Raw genomic sequence first — 20,655 nt, forward strand, 5'->3', positions numbered from 1 at the left:
TCTACTGCACTGCTTACTCACCTGCACTTCTGCCACAGCTCATACTGGTTCTCAATAAAGCTCATATACCTGTTCAAGTCCATCTCTGTCCCTTCTGTACTGTAACAGAAGACCGGACCATAACAGCGCGAGGTCAGCATGAGCTCCCCGGATCCCTTCCAAGAACTAGTGGATGTTCTCCGACGAACACTCACCACCAGCGCACCTCCACCACCACCAGTCAGCACTTCCGCAAACACCGTCACCTCTTCCTCTCCGTCAGCACCTGCCAGTCCCATGGCCAGACCAGCGCCCTACTCAGGATCGGCGGAGGACTGCAGCGGTTTCCTCCTGCAGTGCGCACTGGTCCTGGAGATGCAACCGCACCTCTACCCCAACGATGTATCCAAGGTAGCGTTCATCATCTCCCAGTTACAAGGCAAGGTGTTGCAGTGGGCTGAATCCATCTGGTCTCAAAATGGTCCCGTCATTCAGTCATATGATTCCTTCGTGTCCCACTTCCGGGAGGTGTTCGGTAAACCCTCCTACGACTCCTCTATTGGTGAGAAATTGTGTAATCTCAAACAAGGTTCCATGACTATTAACGATTATGCCTTGCAGTTCAGAACGCTAGCCGCGTCCAGTGGATGGAATGAACAAGCCCTCATAACCACCTACCGTCAAGGTTTGGATCCTCGGGTGCGGTTGCATCTCGCTGCATACGAGGATTCCATCAGCCTCGAGCGATTCATCCAGCTGTCCATCCGCTTTGCCTCTCGTATGCAGTCGTGTATAGAAGAACACCAGGACCAGTCACTCTTTCACCACCTCCTCCGCCGACCAGAACCCGTCAGCCCTCCAGAACCAGCCCACGAACCAATGAACGTTGAGAATTCTCGCCTTACTCCTTCCGAGTGCCAGAGATGGCTGACCCTGAACCTCTGTTTATATTGTGGTTTACCTGGGCACATCATCTCGGCGTGCCCAACTCGTCCCCCACGACCGATGGTGAGTGCCATTATTCCTTCACTCAATAAGATGAAACCACTCACCACTGTTGTCAACCTTACTGCTGCCGGTATTTCCCTTCCAGTGGTGGCGCTCCTCGATTCAGGGTCAGCCGGCAACTTCATCTCCGGCGCCCTCTACAGGCAGCTCAAACTCAAGACATCGCCCTCTCCGACTGTCTATCAGATCAACTCAATCACGGGAAAACCTCTGAGCTGAACGTTCCACCGAAATCCCAGAGTGCTACGCCCCCTTCAGTGACGTTTTCTGCCCGCAGAAAGCCTCCAAGCTGCCTCCACACCGGCCATGGGACTGTGCCATCGATCTGCTTCTGGGTGAGCCAGTGCCAAGGGGTAAGATCTATCCCCTTTCCATCCCGGAGGAGAAGGCCATGGAGGAATACATCAAAGAGGCCCTTGCTCAAGGATACATCCGCCCGTCTACTTCACCTGCTGCTTCGAGATTCTTCTTTGTGGCAAAAAAGGACGGAGGCTTGAGGCCCTGCATCGACTACCGCTCCCTTAACAAGATCACCATCAAGTTCCGTTACCACCTTCCTCTCGTCCGAGCGGCCCTGGAACATCTCCGTGGTGCCACTGTGTTCACAAAGCTGGACCTCCGCAGCGCGTATAACCTCATCCGGATACGCGAGGGGGACGAGTGGAAGACCGCCTTCATCACGCCCACCGGCCACTACGAATATCTTGTTATGCTGTATGGCCTGGTCAACGCCCCCTCCGTATTCCAGGATTTCATACATGAGGTGCTCCGGGAGTTCCTCCACAAGTTCGTACTAGTTTATATCGACGACATCCTGATATACTCCCGGAGCCTAGCCGAACATCGCCACCACGTTGCGGAGGTCTTCCAACGACTTCGCCAGTTCCATCTCTTCCTCAAGGCAGAAAAGTGCTCATTTCATCAATCTTCTGTTCACTTCCTCGGGTACATCATTGATCACAGTGGCATCCGGATGGACGAGGGGAAGGTGGACGCCATCAAGACCTGGCCAATCCCAACATCCATAAAAGAACTCCAACGTTTCCTCGGCTTTGCCAATTTCTATCGACGATTTATCAAGAATTACAGCTCCATAACCCATCCACTCACCAACCTGCTCCGTAACCAGCCCAAGTCTCTGTCCTGGACACCAGCTGCCACCAACGCCTTCGAAAGCCTCAAAGAAGCCTTCACCACCGCTCCCCTCCTCGTCCACCCTAACCCGGACCTCCCTTTCGTCGTGGAGGTGGACGCCTCCACCACAGGAGTGGGAGCCGTTTTGTCTCAGCAGCAGGGGACACCAAGTAGACTCCATCCATGCGCCTTCTTCTCCGCAAGCTAAACCCGGCGGAGGTCAACTACGACATAGGAAACAGGGAACTCCTAGCCGTGAAGTTGGCTCTAGAAGAATGGAGACATTGGTTGGAGGGAGCCAAATATCAGTTCCTTGTGCTGACAGACCATAAGAATCTGGAATATTTACGAGCCGCCAAAAGATTAAACCCTAGACAAGCATGCTGGGCCTTATTCTTCTCCCGATTTGACTTCACCATTTCCTATCATCCTGGATCAAAAAATGTCAAAGCAGATGCTCTCTCTTGACTTCACGCTCCTGAAGAGACCACCGCTGAACCTGAATCCATCCTCCCTAGCTCCATCATCGTGAGTCCCATCTCCTGGTCGGAAGAGACCATTCCCTCCTCCAATGCCTCCACTAACCCTCCGCCGGGTTGCCCACCTGGCTTGCTATACATCACCCGAGCACGACGCACTCCACTTATCCACACAGCCCACTCTTCGCTCGGCACTGGCCACCCGGGGGTCAATGAAACCCTCTCGTTGCTAAGGGAACGCTTCTGGTGGCCGAGTATGGCATCCAATGTCAGAAGGTACGTGCAGGCTGCAGGGAGTGCGCCATTTCCAAGAGCCCTCGCCATCTTCCATCCGGCCAGCTCCATCCTCTGCAGTTCCTAACCGACCCTGGTCACACCTAGGAGTGGACTTTGTAACGGATCTACCCGCATCAGAGGGCTGCACCTGCATTCTAGTAATCATCGACCATTTCTCCAAGTCATGTCGTCTACCCACTGCCATGGAGACAGCCGAACTTATGTTCAATCACGTGCTCAGGTACTTCGGAATACCAGAAGATATCGTCTCAGACAGAGGACCTCAGTTCATCTCCCGAGTGTGGAAAGCCTTCCACTCGCTCCTAGGTGTGACCGTAAGTCTATCATCCGGCTACCATCCACAGTCGAACGGGCAGACGGAGAGGATCCAGGAAATTGGCCGCTTCCTCCATACCTTCTGCCATGACCACCAGGACTCTTGGAACCAGTATTTGGGTTGGGCCGAGTATGCACAGAACTCCCTGCGTCAACCTGCCACCGGACTCACTCCATTCCAGTGCGTGCTCGGTTACCAACCCCCACTGTTCCCGTGGACCGGGGAACCATCGGACGTCCCAGCTGTGGATTACTGGTTCTGAGAGAGCGAGAGGGTCTGGGACTCAGCACACCACCATCTGCAGAGAGCCCTGCGCAGACGCAGGATGACGGCCGACCTTCGTTGCTCTCATGCTCCCATCTACCAGCCCGGACAGAAGGTATGGCTGTCGAGACGTCCGCCTGCGTCTGCCCTGCAAGAAGCTGAGTCCCAGGTTCATTGGCCCGTTCAAGATCCTCAAGCAGATCAACCCCGGTGACATACCAGCTACAACTCCCCACACAGTATCGTATACATCCCACATTTCACGTATCTCTCCTCAAGCCTCACCATCCCTCTGTTCCTCTCTCCACAGGGCCTGATGTGGCAGCTGCCTAACCCCCCCTTCCACTCATCGTGGAAGATGGAGCCACCTACGAAGTACGGGACATCTTGGACTCCTGGCGTCGTGGTGGCCAGTTGGAATACTTGGTGGACTGGGAGGGATATGGCCCTGAAGAACGCTCTTGGGTCCCCAGGAACGACATCCTCGATCCCAATCTGCTACTTACCTTCCACGCAAATCACCCTGACAGACCTGCCCCCACGTGCAAGAGGATGGCCACCTCGACGCCAGGGTCCTCTGCCCTCAGGAGCGGGCCGTGGAGAGGGGTGTACTGTCACAGACACGTCAGGCTCCACCGCTCACCAACCACAGCACACCCAATCACCAGAATACTGATCACCGGCACCTGCACCTCATCAGCACCTCATCACAGTCAGCATAAAGAGCACTCACACACACCACTCGATGTCCGGTCTCGTTTGCATTAACCTTACCTGTATGCTTACCTTAAGGACTCCCCGCGATCTACTTACCTGCTTCCAAGAATCTCCTTGTGTGTTCTCTTCTCTCCGTGTGAGTGCTCCCAACCTCCAGTGTCTCCAGCGTCTCCAGTGTCTCTAGCGTCTCCAGCTCCAAGGTCTCCGGTACCTGTTAACCACAAAAGAACTCTGTTATCATCCTCCATCTCAAGAAACTACTCTACTGCACTGCTTACTCACCTGCACTTCTGCCACAGCTCATACTGGTTCTCAATAAAGCTCATATACCTGTTCAAGTCCATCTCTGTCCCTTCTGTACTGTAACAATCGCTTAGAGCACCTTTAAAATAGTGCATATTATATTGTATTGCGCGCTATTACTTAGACAGCATTTGAATGAAGTTTATCAATAAATGTTTAAACGTTGATTTTAATCCCATCCAACCCTTCTTGGTTTACTCTGTACTTTATGTTACTGAAAATTTGTATTCTGTAGGTTAAATACTGTAAATGCCCGATCTTGCCAATAAAGTTTTGTATTGCTAATAAAGTATGATTGTATTTCTGTAGCCTATTTCTGACGACAGTAGCTTAAATGAGCATCTGTTTTCACTTGTAGCCCCTCGTGCCTGTGACAGCATTCGAATGAATTCAGAGTTTGTTTAAAAAATGTGTTACTATTTTAGAATATTTTGTTCATTATTTGTATATAACCTATGAAAGCTTTATTTATGATTTTATTTTATTTCTGTAAGCGCACGGGAATCTTACAGGGAGTTCATTTATGGGAATATTATATATTCCACCTTTATTTTTCATTCTTAAAGTACACATGAAATCAAAATTTGCCTTATTTATTTTGTTAGCTCAAATTGCTAGTTTTGTGGTGAACAATTTATCCGTGCAAGTCAATCCACACAAAAAAATTGTTTGGCTTCGTAATATTTAATCAAAATCTGAAAATGCTCCTCCCCTCTGCAACGGTGCCCCTTCTCTGATGACATCAGTTTGACGGCATGGGTTGAAATCACTTAAACCACTCCCCTCCAACCGTTAGTCTTCTATGAGCAAGAGATGGAGAGGTGGAGCGCTGAAGTAAAACTCTGCCCTCTATTCAATATTCCGTTTCACTTGGAAGTACATCACAGCACTGGAGAAAAGTCGTTTGCAACTTCCGGTTCATGCAGACTTTAATTAAAAATAAATATTATCATGGTCTCATCCATTTGTGATAGTTCCAGGTTGCCATGGTCACGCAGGTTGTTTACACATTTAACTCGTGGCCACGAGAAAAATATATCGTTCCTTCACCATATGATCTTGAGGCCACGACAAAAGGATGTCGTTACCTCGACAAAATGATCTCGCACGTTCCCATGAATTAATATATTGTGGCCATGACATATTATCACATTCCCACGGGTTTATATGTTGTGGCCACGGCAAAACTAAATGAACCACATATGTCCCCTCCCGGTCACCGTAATTATCAACGTAAAACATCATCCTTCACATAACAGCACAGTGAGGCAGTGGTCACGGGAGGTAAACGGCAGATTGTATTACAGAATTGAATTGAGTAGTGTAACATTTGGTTAATTGTATTTGATTTTAATATTTAACAGGCTGTGATATCATGTAAGCAATGCAAGAATTTGTGTGTGCGCGCATGAGGCACCGGCGCGACCACTGGATTTGTTTTCCTTCTATAAGACAGTAAACTGTCTCCGTAATTTATGGCCATACAGGTAAAAGCAAGACATCATTCATACATTTACAAAAGACACTCAAATAACGAAAACAAGCAGAATGTCTGTTTCCTTTTCTAGATCTTTGGAGTGTGCCACAATATCTACAGATTAACAAAACGAAAGTGGTTATTAAATAACCACTTTCGTTTTGTTAATCTGTAGACCTAATTATTTAAGTGAAATATTTCGCCTATAGGCCTAAATATTCCCTTTTATTTTATATATGTTATGTAGGTAGGCCTAGTTTTCTCCGTTCACAGAAGCGCTGCAGATGCGTGATGTGATGTTGAAAATTGTACTATCCTGCAATTTTCGCTGGTTTCAAAATGCACAACAAGCTGCATATTACTTGACATTCATTTTCACTTAAATGTAGACCTAATACTTGACGGAGGTGACATATATCATCGGAAAAACTAATGCCAGGGGCCCAGGGCATTGCCATTGTGACATACCTAACCTATGATGAGTTGACAGCTGCATGGGCTGAGCACGTCAGTGCGGGTATCTCACTTTAGAACTTGAGTGCGGGCATTTCACACACTTTGGATGCATCAGCATCACATTTGCATTGGCTGTACTACATTAATTCGTGATCGGTTGACTGCCAAATCAAAATATTAAACGGAACGATAAAATAACGTTATTAACTGGTTAATGGCCATTTCGAATTAGCGTTTCTGTTCAGAATGATTAAATTTGATTTCGTTTCGGTTTCTGGTTATGTTCCGGTCAAAATTTCGTTCGTTTCTAGTTTTTGTTTTCGTTCCTCGAACCGGTTCAGAGCCCTGCTCAGACCTGCTGAAGTTAGCGCCGCCACAAGAGCAGAGTGACACTGCAAACCTCAGACTCCTTCTGACTGAGAGCAGAGGTAACAATCACCTGCTGCCCCTTTGCCATCAGACCTAGGTGAGTCTGAAACACTCTTCACACTACAACTCCCATAACCTCTTCCTACAGCCACCTGCTCCACGGGTGTCTGAACGACAGATGACACTGTCAAGGCACCTGCTACCTCGACACCTGCTGAGCAAGCTCAAAGACCTGAACCTTGGCACCAGCAAACATCTCGCCCAAACTAACTGACTTCAGGGTGACAGGTGACACACTGTCAAGGCACTGGCTGCCTCGACGCCTGCAGCACCAGCTCAGAGACCTGAGTTTGCCTATTGTCTATATCAACCGCCATGGAACGACCACCACTACAGGAGACACATACAACCAGAGCCCATCACAGCCTTCCAGTCTTGTGTGCCAGTGGTGTGTCTGATCTTTCTGCACCTTCATCATCGCTCACTGTTGCCATAAGAGGGACAACAACAATCGAAAGGGGGGATTATGGAATGACTGAGACAAATAAGACACAATTATTTGTTATATTTAACAAATAATTGTTTAAAACTTACTCTGGGGTCTGTCCCCATCCCCCGAGAATACCAGCCTTAGTTTTATTGCCCTGAAGTATGTGTGTGTTGCCACGTGGAAAAGCAGAGACAAAGAGACACACAGAAAACCTTCATCTTTCCTGCATCTTTCCCACAGAAAACAGACTTTCCTGCATTAATCTATAGACAGACTACTCTATAAATTATCATGCATATTCCCAGGAACTGGTATCCATTATTACTGTAGTATTGTACTCAGTATTGTATTCATATGTTTTATGATACATTTAATGTAACTTCAGTTATGCCATGTTTAGTGTCTATGGGTTCGTATCAAGAAGATTTAAATGCTTGTGTATGCGATATGTCGATACCTGTGCAGCACATCAGTATTACAAGAATCTTTAATAGTTCTTCAACAACTCAGCCAGTTAATCTTTCTCGGTCGTAAAAGCTCTGACAGGAGGAATGTTGTCGCCCGGAAATACAACCTTCTCATTGCTCAGGTCAACCCTAAGAGGTGGGACTTTGACCAGAAGTTAAAAGTCAGTGCACAACGCCCCTCCCTCTCTCTCTTGTTGATCTGACCGAAACTGCATCAGTGGGGGGTTCTGCCTAGGCTGCAAGGCCTAGGCCTCGGCCTGCCCTGCACCCAGCCATGTGCTTGAGATTCAAACCAAACAAGTTTGTTATCGCTTCTTCATTCGACGCAGAAGACATCGATTGCAATTTCAGTACCGTCGGACTGAATTCTCAGGACTTACTATGGCAACAATATATCCAGATGCTCTTAAAAAAGGCCCAGGCCTAATGCAAGTATCGTACAATATACTAAATTGCTGCTAGGTAGTTGTGAACCTCCTTGTCAACAAAGTAGTTTTTATGATGAATACTGATGATTTCTTTCCTGGGTTTTGGTTTCTTCATAGCACCTACTGTTTCCCACTTCCGGTTTCACTCTATCATTTATCATTTTACCCGTTTATGTGTGACTTGCGTGTATGTATGTTTGTGTTTGTTAGTTAGCTATGTGTTCATGATTTAGTTAAAAAAAATAAAAACCCCGAACCAGCTATCATCAAATCTGCCTGCATGCTTTATATATATATATATATATATATATATATATATATACATACATACAGTGCCGCGTTAAGCCTTCGCAGGGCCCGACATCCATAATCGCGCGTCTTATGCGAATGAGTCCCAAGATTTAAATGTGAATAAAGTTTTTATCAATTTAATACATGCAGACAAAAATAGTAAAAACATTTCTAAGATTGACAACAATAGTACAGTAGGCTGATATGCGCTCCTCCATCATTGACTTTGCTGATCTATAAAATGTAAAAAATAAAATTTAAATTAAAATAAAAAAAAGGCTTTTTAACAAGTCCAAGTTTAAATTCGACCGATTCAACTCTGGCTTTGGAATTTCAGATTGGTCATAGCATCATTTCAGATGTGATGTGTCCGAAGATTAATCTAGTTGATTAATTATTCTGTCACAGACTTTTATAATGCATGTTTTATTCCTATAAATTTACTACTAGTTTGTTCTCTAAGTTTCTATCACGTTTTATGTGCATTTTATCCCACTCAAGTGAGTGTACAAGTTACATTTATTCACATCTTGTGCAGTATCTTAAAATGTGCAGACGTAGCCATTTTTTTTTCAGAAAACCAATATGACTCATTTAAAATTCTGTGCTACTTACATTACATGCACAAGTTTTAGAAACCCACTTTAAAAATGACGGTCAAATGCAATAGATCATCGTTAGGACGTGGTAATGGACCCTTTCTCTGTCCATTTATTCAGCTTCTTAATGATTTTATTAGTAACATTTAACATAGATAGGCTTTATCAAGTTATTGACAACATTATTTATATTATACTTTATTTTTATGAACATGCACGTGGCTCTGTCTCGCGCACAGACGCGCGTGTGAGCCTTTAAAAGTATTTGGCTGCGGAAAGATGCGTTCGGCGTGTGCACTAGGCTGCACACTATCTAGTAGACTTTTGTTTTCAAGCACTCAATTCACTTTTGCATGGGCTGTTGTACAGTACAAACATGGACCGTGCCATCACAAAAATTGAGCTGCACACAGGATGGGGAGTGCGGACGTCCACGAACCCTCCTGATGACGAAAATTACGCAATGCGAACGCCTGAAGTATACCTTGGTGTTAAGCCCATAATAGCGGGCCACCAATCCACCCAGGCCCATATGCACTTGCATACCCAGACGCTACGCCACTGTCCTGGTTGTATTCCTGCGTGCGTGTTCGCTGCGCCTGTGACTCTTGATTTGGCTGTGTGACGACGATGTGTTTTAAAACGCAAAAGAGGATTGACTCAGGGGCCCCCCAGTGCTCGAGGCCCTGGGCTGCAGCCCATGTTGCCCGTTAGGATAACGCGGCCTTGTATACATATATATAGAATCGTAATTCTTTTGAATTTGTAATATGGTATGAGACAACTAGAGAATAATAATAATAATAATAATAATTTAGGGGCCGGATTATGTTTTATTTTTGAGATCAGTTGTTGGCAGGGTGGAGGGGGAGGGGAGACGTAAATGGCCCGCGGGCCGGCATTTTAAGACCACTGCTCTATGTGTTGGGATTTATCTGTGACATGAGACAGCTATCAGATTGGTTGGTTTAACCAGTCTGTCTGCTTCCTGACCTGGGCCTCAGTTTGTCATGTTTCAGCTCTAAGACTATGTGCCATATTACTAGAGAGAAGAGCAGCACCATCCCAGGAGGGATGAACACCATTTCTTTTCAACAGGTCAGGTCTGCCCCAAAAACTTTTCCAATTGTCTATGAACCCTATATTATTCTGCGGACACCACTTAGACAGCCAGCCATTGAGTGATGATAGTCTGCTAAGTATCTCATCACTCCGACGAACAGGAAGAGGGCCAGAGCAAATTACAGTGTCTGACATTGTACTTGCGAGTTCACACACCTCCTTAATGTTAATTTTAGTGAATTCCAACTGGCGAAGTTGAACATCATTAGTGCCGAACGTGAATAACAATCTTAGAGTATTTACGATTAGCATTAGCCAGCATGTTTAAATTTGCTTTGATGTCAGGCGCTCTGGCTCCTGGCAAACATGTGACTATGGTGGCTGGTGTCTCTATTTTCACGTTCCGTGTAATAGACTCGGCAATAACTAGGGCACTTTCAACAGGATTCTCAATGGGTGCGTCACTGAGTGGGGAGAACCTGTTTGATGTTTTAATCGGAATGGAATAGCTGTGTTTTTCGTGATTATGCTGTCTCATGGTAACTCAATTGCCCTGCTGCACGGGCTCTATAGCCGGAACAGAACAATTGTCGTGGTTCGTACAGTTATTAATCAATTTATGGGTGGAATATGAATATAATAATTCATAAAGCTTTATGAATAATTATTATGCACATACCGACCCAAGGGGGAATTAACCATATATGGTGAATTAATTATAACAAATTATAATTAATTCTATATATGATTAGTTCTGGTTTAATAATTGGTTTAGAGAAACTGTTCGTTTGTCCAGCAAACTAAGCTCCTCATAGAATATTATCAAAGGAAGGTTTTTCTCTGGTCCACGAGAAGGACCTCCTATTCTAGCATCCAAACGTAAAGCAAGGATATAGGATCGAAACGTTAAAGTGACCGGGTTTTTGTTGAAATGAGCAAAAAGAACAATCGAGCATGAATAATGTGTTTAATATATGCAAACTACGACTACAGAGGTTATACGGCTATACATTAAGATATACACATATATACAAGAGTGAAGGTAGGAAAGGAAAGAGAGAAGGCAAGTAGCAAAACCTAACAGTCCTTGAGAGCCAGCACAGAAATCAGTTTCATTATCTAAGATTCAGAAACGGTACTTGCGTCAGTTTGCTTGCTGGTTTCAGTTCAGTGCTGCTGCAGTTCATTGGCTTCTTCCGTTTCCGCGGGAGGGTTTGAACTGAGGCTGTGAAACGTAATTTCGCCGAAGAGATGGTGGTCCCGATAGATGAGCGCGATGGAAGCGCATCGCCGTGACGTCCGGGAGAGACGTGCGTGAGTGGGCGATGGATGATTCAGGGCAGTCGGGAGAACACACAGAAGAATCCTGGTGCTCCTCTTTTATGACAGATAAGCCGACACACCTCCTTGAGGTGGAATAGACAATGACATTGATGCAAAGTTGGCGGGCAAGCTCTTTCTTTGTCTTGTCTCCTAGCTGAATTTATGACTATCAGATCGGATTTCGAGATGGAGCACTTTCTTCACAGTATCATTAAACACACAGAAAAATGCATTTGTCAGCTATGTGACATATCTCAGTGAATGAGCAGTAGCCAGAGCTTTAAAACGAGATCAAACTTGATAGATCAGAAAGGCATATAAAAGAAGTTATGGTTTACAGACAGAATTCCATCATTACAACTAAAACTAACTCAACTACAGTTACTTTAAACTAAGTCTACACATTAGGAAACATGCATATGCTTGAGATACATGACGGGTACATGTATATGGATGTGACTTGGCATAGTTATATTTTACATATACAGTCAATAATGTATGTTTGTGTGTTTTTGTGTGTGTCTGTGTGTGTGTGGTGTGTGTTGGAATTTGTCTGGTCAGTCTCTGGGCCCACACTAGGGGGTCGATCCTTTGAAGTCTCCAGAGCTGGAGAGAGGGCATCTCTGTTTAATTTTGGCCAGGCCACAAAGTCGTCAAATCTGCTCGTCTTTTGCAGACCGGCCAGGAGCCGAGGCGAAGATTTTACGACACAGTCCAGCATGCTAAAAGCATTCTGAACATTCGAAAGTTTATTGATTATCCTGATACGTGTGCATATGCTACACAATGTACAGAGTTCACTAAGCTAGTCGCATCCAAAATAGTATCTAAAGCCCTTGCATTCTTTCTATCCTCAATTAAAGTTTGGATGCATGTCTCTAATTCTGAGATTTTCTCTGTCAGCCTGACTATTTCCCTGCATTTATGGCATGTGAATCCCTTGTTGCTGACAGAGAGAGCTATACTATGCATGTGACAGGCAGTGCAAGTAACAACAAAAGGAAAGGATGTGACTCACCATGTTTGTAGACTGATCCGACTTACCACAGTTGTTTGATGAACTCGTAAAAAAAGAAGCGCGCAAGAGAAAAGGACGGTGGGCGCGGATGACAAGCTAACAAGCTAACGAAATGCTAACACTTTGTGATAGTGATTTAGATTAAAAGATTAAAAGCTAGTGATGTCAGATTAATGTGATAGGCAATATTAGATATATGGTGATGATGATATTGTGATAGGCAATATCAGATATATGGTGATGATAAAATAGACAATAAGCAATGATAATAAATAGATTCAAAACAAAGCTAAACAGAGTTACAGACGCAAACAATTCAGCATCGACTTCCCACCATATACCAGCGTAAAGTATCCCAATCTTCAAGCAGAAGGAACTGGATTATATATTTGAATTATATCAATCCACAATCTGACTTGTGATGCAGCCTGAATCATAATCACATGTTGGTTTGTTTGGCCAGAGGAGAACTGGCCCTCCAACTGAAGGGGTTTAGGTTCCTTGCCACTGTCGCCTTTGTCTTTCTTAGTTGGGGACACTTAATATTCAGCAATATTATTGATTTGACTGCACTGACACTATTGGATGAGAACTGAACTAAGCTGGATGATGACTTCTGCAGAGCCGCTTTATAGCTGCTTACGTTGCTTTATTTCTTCTTGACACGGTGAGTAATGTTGGTTTTGCTGTGTTTCACGGAACTAAGACATGCTGTATTTTGCTTGAATATACTCGTTTGTCATCTTCACTTGTTTGTTAATTTGCCTGGAACATCTAAACCTCCTGCACCGCCTGTTACATCAGGCTCCCAAAGTGAGTCTGAAAAGTGAGATAACATACTCCTAATATATGTTTTTTCTTTTGGTTCCCCTTTTAGTAATCGCTATAACCCCAATCTTGTCACATTTGTAATATATTAGTTACTTGGACTATCGTGTTATGTAGGGAGCTGTTCATGAATTCTGTGTTTGTTTTTTGGGATGGAAGGGATGAGTTTGAAGGAGTAGAGGAGCTAAATAACAATTAGACATTCAACCTGTCCTGAATTATCATAGTAACACAAATTGCATTCACTTATTGATGACATCATTCCCTGGGGTGGCAGGCACAGGAGATTATACTATATGTGTTGCATATTGTGTACGTGAATGTAGGGGCAAATATCAACATTGTTTATCAGTAATCACTTACTGCACCTTTAAACAGACTTAAATCCCCAAAAAAAAAAAGTCCAGGAGGGTGTTGGATGAAGAAGGACAAGGGAGAGGGATGGAGGGCCAGACCCATTAAGTGGAAGTGGGCCTGGGGCATGGCATAGTGGTAGACCTAGGCCATAGAGAAGAGGCAGACCTGGACCCTGGCAAAACCAGTGGAGCATTATGTAGCCCTGGTGTTGCCAGTGGAGATGGAGACCACCTGTGTGGAGCCAGCGGAGGAGATGACCACCACGGCAGGGTGGCAGACCACCAAGGTGAAGCCAGTGGAACAGGTCACTCTAGCAGAGCAGAGGACCAGAGCATAGCAGAGGAAGTTCATGGATGGCCTCTGTGGCTGTGAACCAAAAATTAGTTCAGCTGCACAGACAAAACCAACTCTCTATTCTCTATTTGTTTCTGTGAAATCACAAAACAGAAAAGCACATAAACGTGTCCCTCCCTGCTTTTGATATACAATCACTGATGAACATCTTTGGTTTTAATGTCTACACTGGATGCAAGCGGCGTGGCGCAACACCATGTCTATGCTGGACGTGACGCACCGCGTCACAACAGCTTGTAGTGACTGCTGCAAAGAGCGTGGACTGCGTCAGAAATAACGTGAATTTGTTTGCTGTTGGGGATTTGACCTGTCGCATCAGGGCCGCGCCGCATTCAGTGTAGACAATATCACTGATTATAATCAATGGGTTCTTGCCTTTCTATTGACTAGTACAGACGTGCACTGTGTAAACATGAATAAATGGCTTACAATAATTTGTATTGAGCGGAAATTAATGGTATTTTTTATTTGTTGGCCCCACTCACGTTTACCATCTCTAAATCAGCGCGTCTGTTCACTTTTCAGAGCGCCGTCAGTAAAAACCATTCTACTTAAGGAATGCTCTAATAAATATAGTCAACAAACATGTAAATAAGTATAAATAAATTATCAAACTGTGTGTGCGCGCGCGAGGCGCCGGCGCGATCTCTTTAACCAGTCTTGAGTACTTATAGCCCCGGAAAACTATATTCCATCATTAATACTCATCGCCTACAAAAGCATTGTTTTAAACTGCAGATGGTCTACTTTAATTTATGTAGCCTATGAAAACAGAACATTGTGTTCTTATAAAATAAAGAAAACAGACAGTGTAAGGGTGGAACTCTTACAGGGGTTCAGGCTGTAAGGTTGCCGAGTGACTAAAGAAACTTTATCAGCAAGATGGTAGAAAACTGTACATTTCTTGTCTATTACCACCCACTGCAACTTATACCAACGACGGAAATAAGAGCAGTTATAATGGCAAAATATGTGGGAGAGCGTTGTTATAGTGTGTGACAATATTGTTTTGCAATAGGAAGCACATTAATGTTAATACCAAATCAAAACTAGTTCAGCACATCATTTGTAATTGAAAGGGTTTAATGACAATATCTGATTATGGTTACACTTAAAATAATTACAAAATAGATGTATGAGATGATAAAATCATATACCATTAATCAGTGGTGGAGCCAGGATTTTTACATAGGGGTGGCCAGGCAGGAGCCAGCAACCAGTCTGGGGTGGCACAGAACTCTTCATTATTTAAACAGAAAAATTAGTCTGATTAGAATGTAGCTACTGGACTGTGCCTACAACACAACTGAATACAGTTTGTTTTTAGCCTACTTAATTGTACTTGAAATCATGGAATGCTGAGTGAATTTGACCCTTTTTTTTTTCTTCCTCTTTTTTTGTTAATCATTCCTCACTTGCAGGCATATTAATAAAGGGGCTCATACTATAGCTAAATTTCAACTTGTTCAGTCAGTTCTGGCTCTAAGAACCCCCAATAGCTTGTTCTTCATTGATGCATCTCCATGGATGAGACAGATAACTACAGTACATACTGTACTTCAAAGATTATTCAACCTTCATTGAATTTTATGTATAATCAATGAACTTCTTCAACAATTCTGAGTTTGTTGGTTTCAAAAAGTAACCAAAAAAGTAAACACTAAATGTTTAACTTTCTATATTGTCAAAATAAATAATTGCAACAGTTCTATCATACTTAAAATTAAACTCAGTAGGCCTACAAAGAAAAAAAAATTGTGTTCTCTTTTGAATTCCCATTTGCTGATGTGGAAGTCAACAGCACATAAATGAAAAAAAAAAAATGTGTTCTCTTTTGAATTCCCATTTGCTGATGTGGAAGTCAACAGCACATAAATGCCAAAATGTAAAATTAATTATGCATTTAAATGATACATTTTTATTCGTACTTTGTAAATTAACGCAAAATTAGCATCTTCTAGTACAAATGCACAGTTCTCACATTTATTTATGCATTAAAAAATTACATATAAGCTTGTGCCTTATATTGTGATCTCACATAGCACAATATTTTAGTCCAGAGACATGTGACGCATATATAGGCCTACATGCATGCAATTTTAACACAGCTTTTTTGGTTATTTCATGACTTAATAGACGACAGAATTACGATGTTGCATTCATTTTGAGTAATATACAGCGCGCCATATTTGCGCGATTGAAAAGTGTGCAGTCTTGCAACCCACCAGTTGAGAAACATTTATGTAAGCTATATATAATGTTCGCCGTTCACTGTTGTTCTCCTGAAGCTCATTTGGCACCTGTATCGTTTCCGCGCGTGTTTGACTTGCGCCTGGCACTGAGGCGAAGTGCACATCTGAAAAGTCTCCCATTTTTTGTGGTCTTAAACAGACGGTTCTGCGTTTATAATAAACGCAGTTCTTGTCAACAACAACAAAAAATAAAGTAGACATAAATGATGTTTCATTAACAAAATTCGGGAGGAGCACTTTCAAATGATCCTTTCAATCATCACGTCATTCTGACCAGCTGTCAGCAATCAGTAATCAACAAGTCTACCCAATCAGCATAAGTGGAGACCATTATAAATACACAGTCGACTCACCCATGTTCCTCGACAGTTCTTCAGCATCCCTCCACCACCCCATCTCCTCACTCTCGCATAGTTATCTTCCTAACCAATCTCACACGCGCCTGGTTATTTCCTTAACCAGAATACGGGGGGAGTACTCTGGGTTCGGGCCAAATACCGAGCTCGGAGCCCTCTCCTCGGACAGCACGCCAAATACGCATACTATTTATTTATCTGACTTATTTGCAAGTGTGAACTCGTGAAACAGCAATTGTGAGCGGGGTGGCCAAAGGGGTGGCCAAGCTTAGGCCAAGGGTGGCCACGGCCACCCCTGGCTCCGCCCCTGCCATTAATCATACCCAGCAAGTATGTAAAAAGTTACCTGAGAGATAGAGAGAGAGCATGAAAGAGAAAGAGAGAGATAGAGAGAGATAGAGAGAGAGAGAGAGAGAGAGAGAGAGAAGCCAAGAATCGAAAGAGACAGTTACAATCTTCTTTTATCCCTTCTTTGACCATGTGACTTAAAACCTAAATGTGAGACATTCAAACTGACCAATCGGAAGATTAAAACTTCCCCCACTGTACTAAAGGTGTGACAATTTGGAGACCCCCGATGTACACACATCTTGGCCTACAGGGCTTGATCACTATCAACACATTTGTGTCTTCCAAATGGCCCTTGTAGCAAGAGAGAGGGGGGTGAAACAGTAAAGCAAATGTCTTTGTTCATTTTAAAATATCTTTAGATATTTTCAATTCTACAATAGCCTACTACTTTCCGCCATCTCAATTTCTTTTCCATCAACTTCTTTGTGATGTAGAGCATCAAAACAAAAAAACTCAGGAGGCTATACAGGCTACTACTTGTCGCAGATTTTTTTTCTTTCATTTTGTTAATCTGTTAATTATTTGAGTGAAATATTTGGCCTATTTAGTCTTTATAGGCTAGCCTATATGATTTTATTCTGCGCTGTCGATGTTTCCTCATGTTCTATTGCTTATACTTTGCGCAAGTAAAACTAAACTCCTGGAAAACAAACTTTGTTATTTTTGATGGGTCACAGACACTTATCTATTATTTCATGAGGTATATGGATATGCAATCTCTTGATTCTTTCCCCCTATATTTTCACAGAGGAAGATAGATCATGGCCACAAATGAATATTTCCTTAATAATAATTATTAAGGATAATAATTAATTAATAATAATTTATTCAATTCCCTTAATTTAGTGAAATACTAAATTTCAGTCTGTTTGCAATCGATTTCACTTTTTGATGTCCATTCACAGTGCTTCAATTAAGGCAGAGTGTTATTTTCGAATGGTGATTAAACTGACTGGCACTATCTGTGCATTTGACGGCTTTAACGCACACCTTACAGCCAGTCAGAATCGGGAATTCAGATTTTATTCATATTACATATAACTCATGTCTATTACACTAAAAGTCGATGGAAAAGATACTGATCTTACTTGGCTTAGTTTTATTATAGATACAGCTATGGGAAAAATTAAGAGACCACTCCAAGTTCAGAAATCAATGTTAAGTGGTCTCTTAATTTTTTCCATAGCTGTATATAGCACGTTCATTAAATCTTTTTTCATGTAAAAGCCGCAGTATTGTAAATACATCCACTTTATATGCATCCACTTTGGTTTCGCACATCACTAGTCTGACTTTTTTACTCTTCCTCTTCATTGCATCTGCCTCATGTACAAGGCTGTTTCCTTAAGAAGGGTCTGGCTGCGGACTTGCACCTGCATTCTCAGACTTGCACTCTCATGCTGCATTCCAGACAGCTCAGAATCTGGATTTTCCCCACTTTGTTCTTGGAAATAATGTCTGTAAAGTCATACCTGTACATCAGTCAACCCCAGCCTCAGTGAGATGCATCATTTGATGTCACTTCCAAGATGTTGGCAAGTCTGCTTCCAATGAGCATAAACATAAAGACTAACTTTAACATTAGACATTAAGTTTATGTAATAATAACCTTTGTTTTTGCTTTTCGTCAGCTGTTTTCAAAGTGATTTTATGTTGTTTTTACTCTGTTTTTGTCATAATTGACACAAAAACATGATATGCTTTTGTTGTGTCGTGGCAACATCACTGTGGTCAACATGACTGATTGCCTGGAACTCACCGAGGTCTGGAGTGGAACGCAGCATTAGCCTGCAACTCCACCAGAGATTGGCTGCATCTGAAATGGCATACTAAAAACAAAAACAACATACAAATAAACAAAAAACAGTGTGTGGCAAAAGAAGTATATCCGAATTCACAGTATTCATAAAGGAGTAAGTGAAAACTACCTGGAAGACCTACTATTTCTGTTGAGATTCTGAAGTGCGCATACAATGGACACTTTACTATCCCATGAGGTCAAAGGAGAGAATTTGTGAATAGCAGTGAAATTACTGATGCCGTCTCCATCACTACTCTTTCCCTGTCTGTTACAGGAATAATCACCAATATTTATTAATTCTATTTGTTAAATACCCAATTTGCAATGTAATTTTTCACCTCTGCATTACTACTTTCTTATGTTTTCGCTCTCACCCAACTAGCCTCTTTCCATCCATGTTCTTCTTTGCGTAGTTAAAGTCATGCATGTTGTATTTTTTAAGGAACATGAGAGCGTGTTCACTTTCACTTTCTATATAATTACAGATGGTAATTTTATTTTAACACGCTACTAGTGGTTAAAGTGTGTTCGTGACGTGTATATAAGATCAAATAAAAAAGCGTCCTGGCATGATTGCCATACCAAGGTGCACGCTTATTATTATGAAAGGGAGAAAGTGTGTACATTAAATCTTTACTGAATGTAAAGTATTTGTGTATATCTTTGTTATTAGAGAAGTACATGATTTCACAAACATTAACCTATATATTTTACTTTCTATTTTTCAGAATTTCCTGTCTTTGTTTGAGATGTGAATTTGTATGATACTGATCATTTTCTTTTGATGTTTCAGAATGTGGATGTGGACAGAGATCCAGAGGATGCTTTACTGACCGTACCAGAACACAACTAGACAAGATCACAAGTTATCCTCTTAATGATTACATATATTTTCCTTACTTGTAGGGCCTTCTGACTTTGGATGTAATTTTGTAATAATTGTGAGGTGAAAGGTGGTATTCAGTGCAGTAGACAATATAACTCAGATCTTGTGTCAGGTATGGTATGAAATTACCCATGTGTTATTTTGATGAAAACATTAGTTAATGAGAGATGGCAACTCTTTTGGACAGTTATTTAAACTTATACAATGATATCATGAAAATAAAGGTGTCACGTGTTTGGACTTTCAGTTTACATTTTGATTCGTTCCTGTGCTCCTTTGTTCAGTTTCCTGCCAGTACTTTGTTTCCATGGTTACCTTCATCATTAGTTTAGTAGTTTCAGCTGTCCATCATTAATCATCTCGTTTCCATTTATTATTTAACCTCCACTCTTCCCTGCACTCTTTGTCCAGTCTCTGTTGTGTTTACACTGTTAGTTTGCCTGCCTTTGATTTGAATTAAAGCTTATTGAGTTTTTGATACCTGATTCCTCTGCCTTCTTGGGATATCCTGCATACATCGTTACAGAAGATTGGACCAAAAACATGATCCTGGCTGAGGACCATCTTTGGGGCTTACGGCAGAATGGTAGGTCTTTGCAGATGTCACGGGTGTTTTGGTTTTGTGTTCATGTTTTGGATTTCATGTCTTTTATTTTGTAGTTTGTTTCATGTTGCTTGTTTGTGTCATGCTTCCCTTGCTCCTCATGTTCTCCCTTAGTCCATGTGTCATATTCTGATTGGTTGGTTATAGTCATGTGGTTTTCAGTTCTGTTCTTTCATTGGTTCTCTTGTTCCTTGTGTCACTTCCCCATTGGTTGTCTTAGACCACATTTACACTGCAAGTCTTAATGCACAAATCCGATCTTTTGACCGTATCCGATTTTTTTTTTTTTGGACGACGTGCTTACATTTCTTTTAAAAGTGACCTGTATCCGATGTCTCCTTTTTACACTGCCCTTGGTGAAACGTACCAAAAATAGCATATATGACATC

At 42.6% G+C, this 20,655-nt stretch overlaps 1 protein-coding gene across 3 annotated transcripts in view; it reads left to right on the top strand.

Annotated features, from left to right (window-relative positions):
• Nucleotides 1–20,140, top strand: part of si:dkey-96f10.1 (6-phosphofructo-2-kinase/fructose-2,6-bisphosphatase) — a 133,158-nt gene extending 113,018 nt beyond the window's left edge. For all 3 annotated transcript variants that reach the window (XM_048209454.1, XM_048209452.1, XM_048209453.1), the window contains one exon: nt 19,570–20,140. In XM_048209454.1, coding sequence (XP_048065411.1) covers nt 19,570–19,629 — 60 coding nt within the window. In that variant the 3' untranslated portion in view covers nt 19,630–20,140. The remainder of the gene's footprint in view (nt 1–19,569) is intronic.
• Nucleotides 20,141–20,655: the final 515 nt, after the last annotated feature.

This window comes from Megalobrama amblycephala, linkage group LG12 (genome assembly GCF_018812025.1).
Source record: "Megalobrama amblycephala isolate DHTTF-2021 linkage group LG12, ASM1881202v1, whole genome shotgun sequence".
Lineage (NCBI taxonomy): Eukaryota > Metazoa > Chordata > Actinopteri > Cypriniformes > Xenocyprididae > Megalobrama > Megalobrama amblycephala.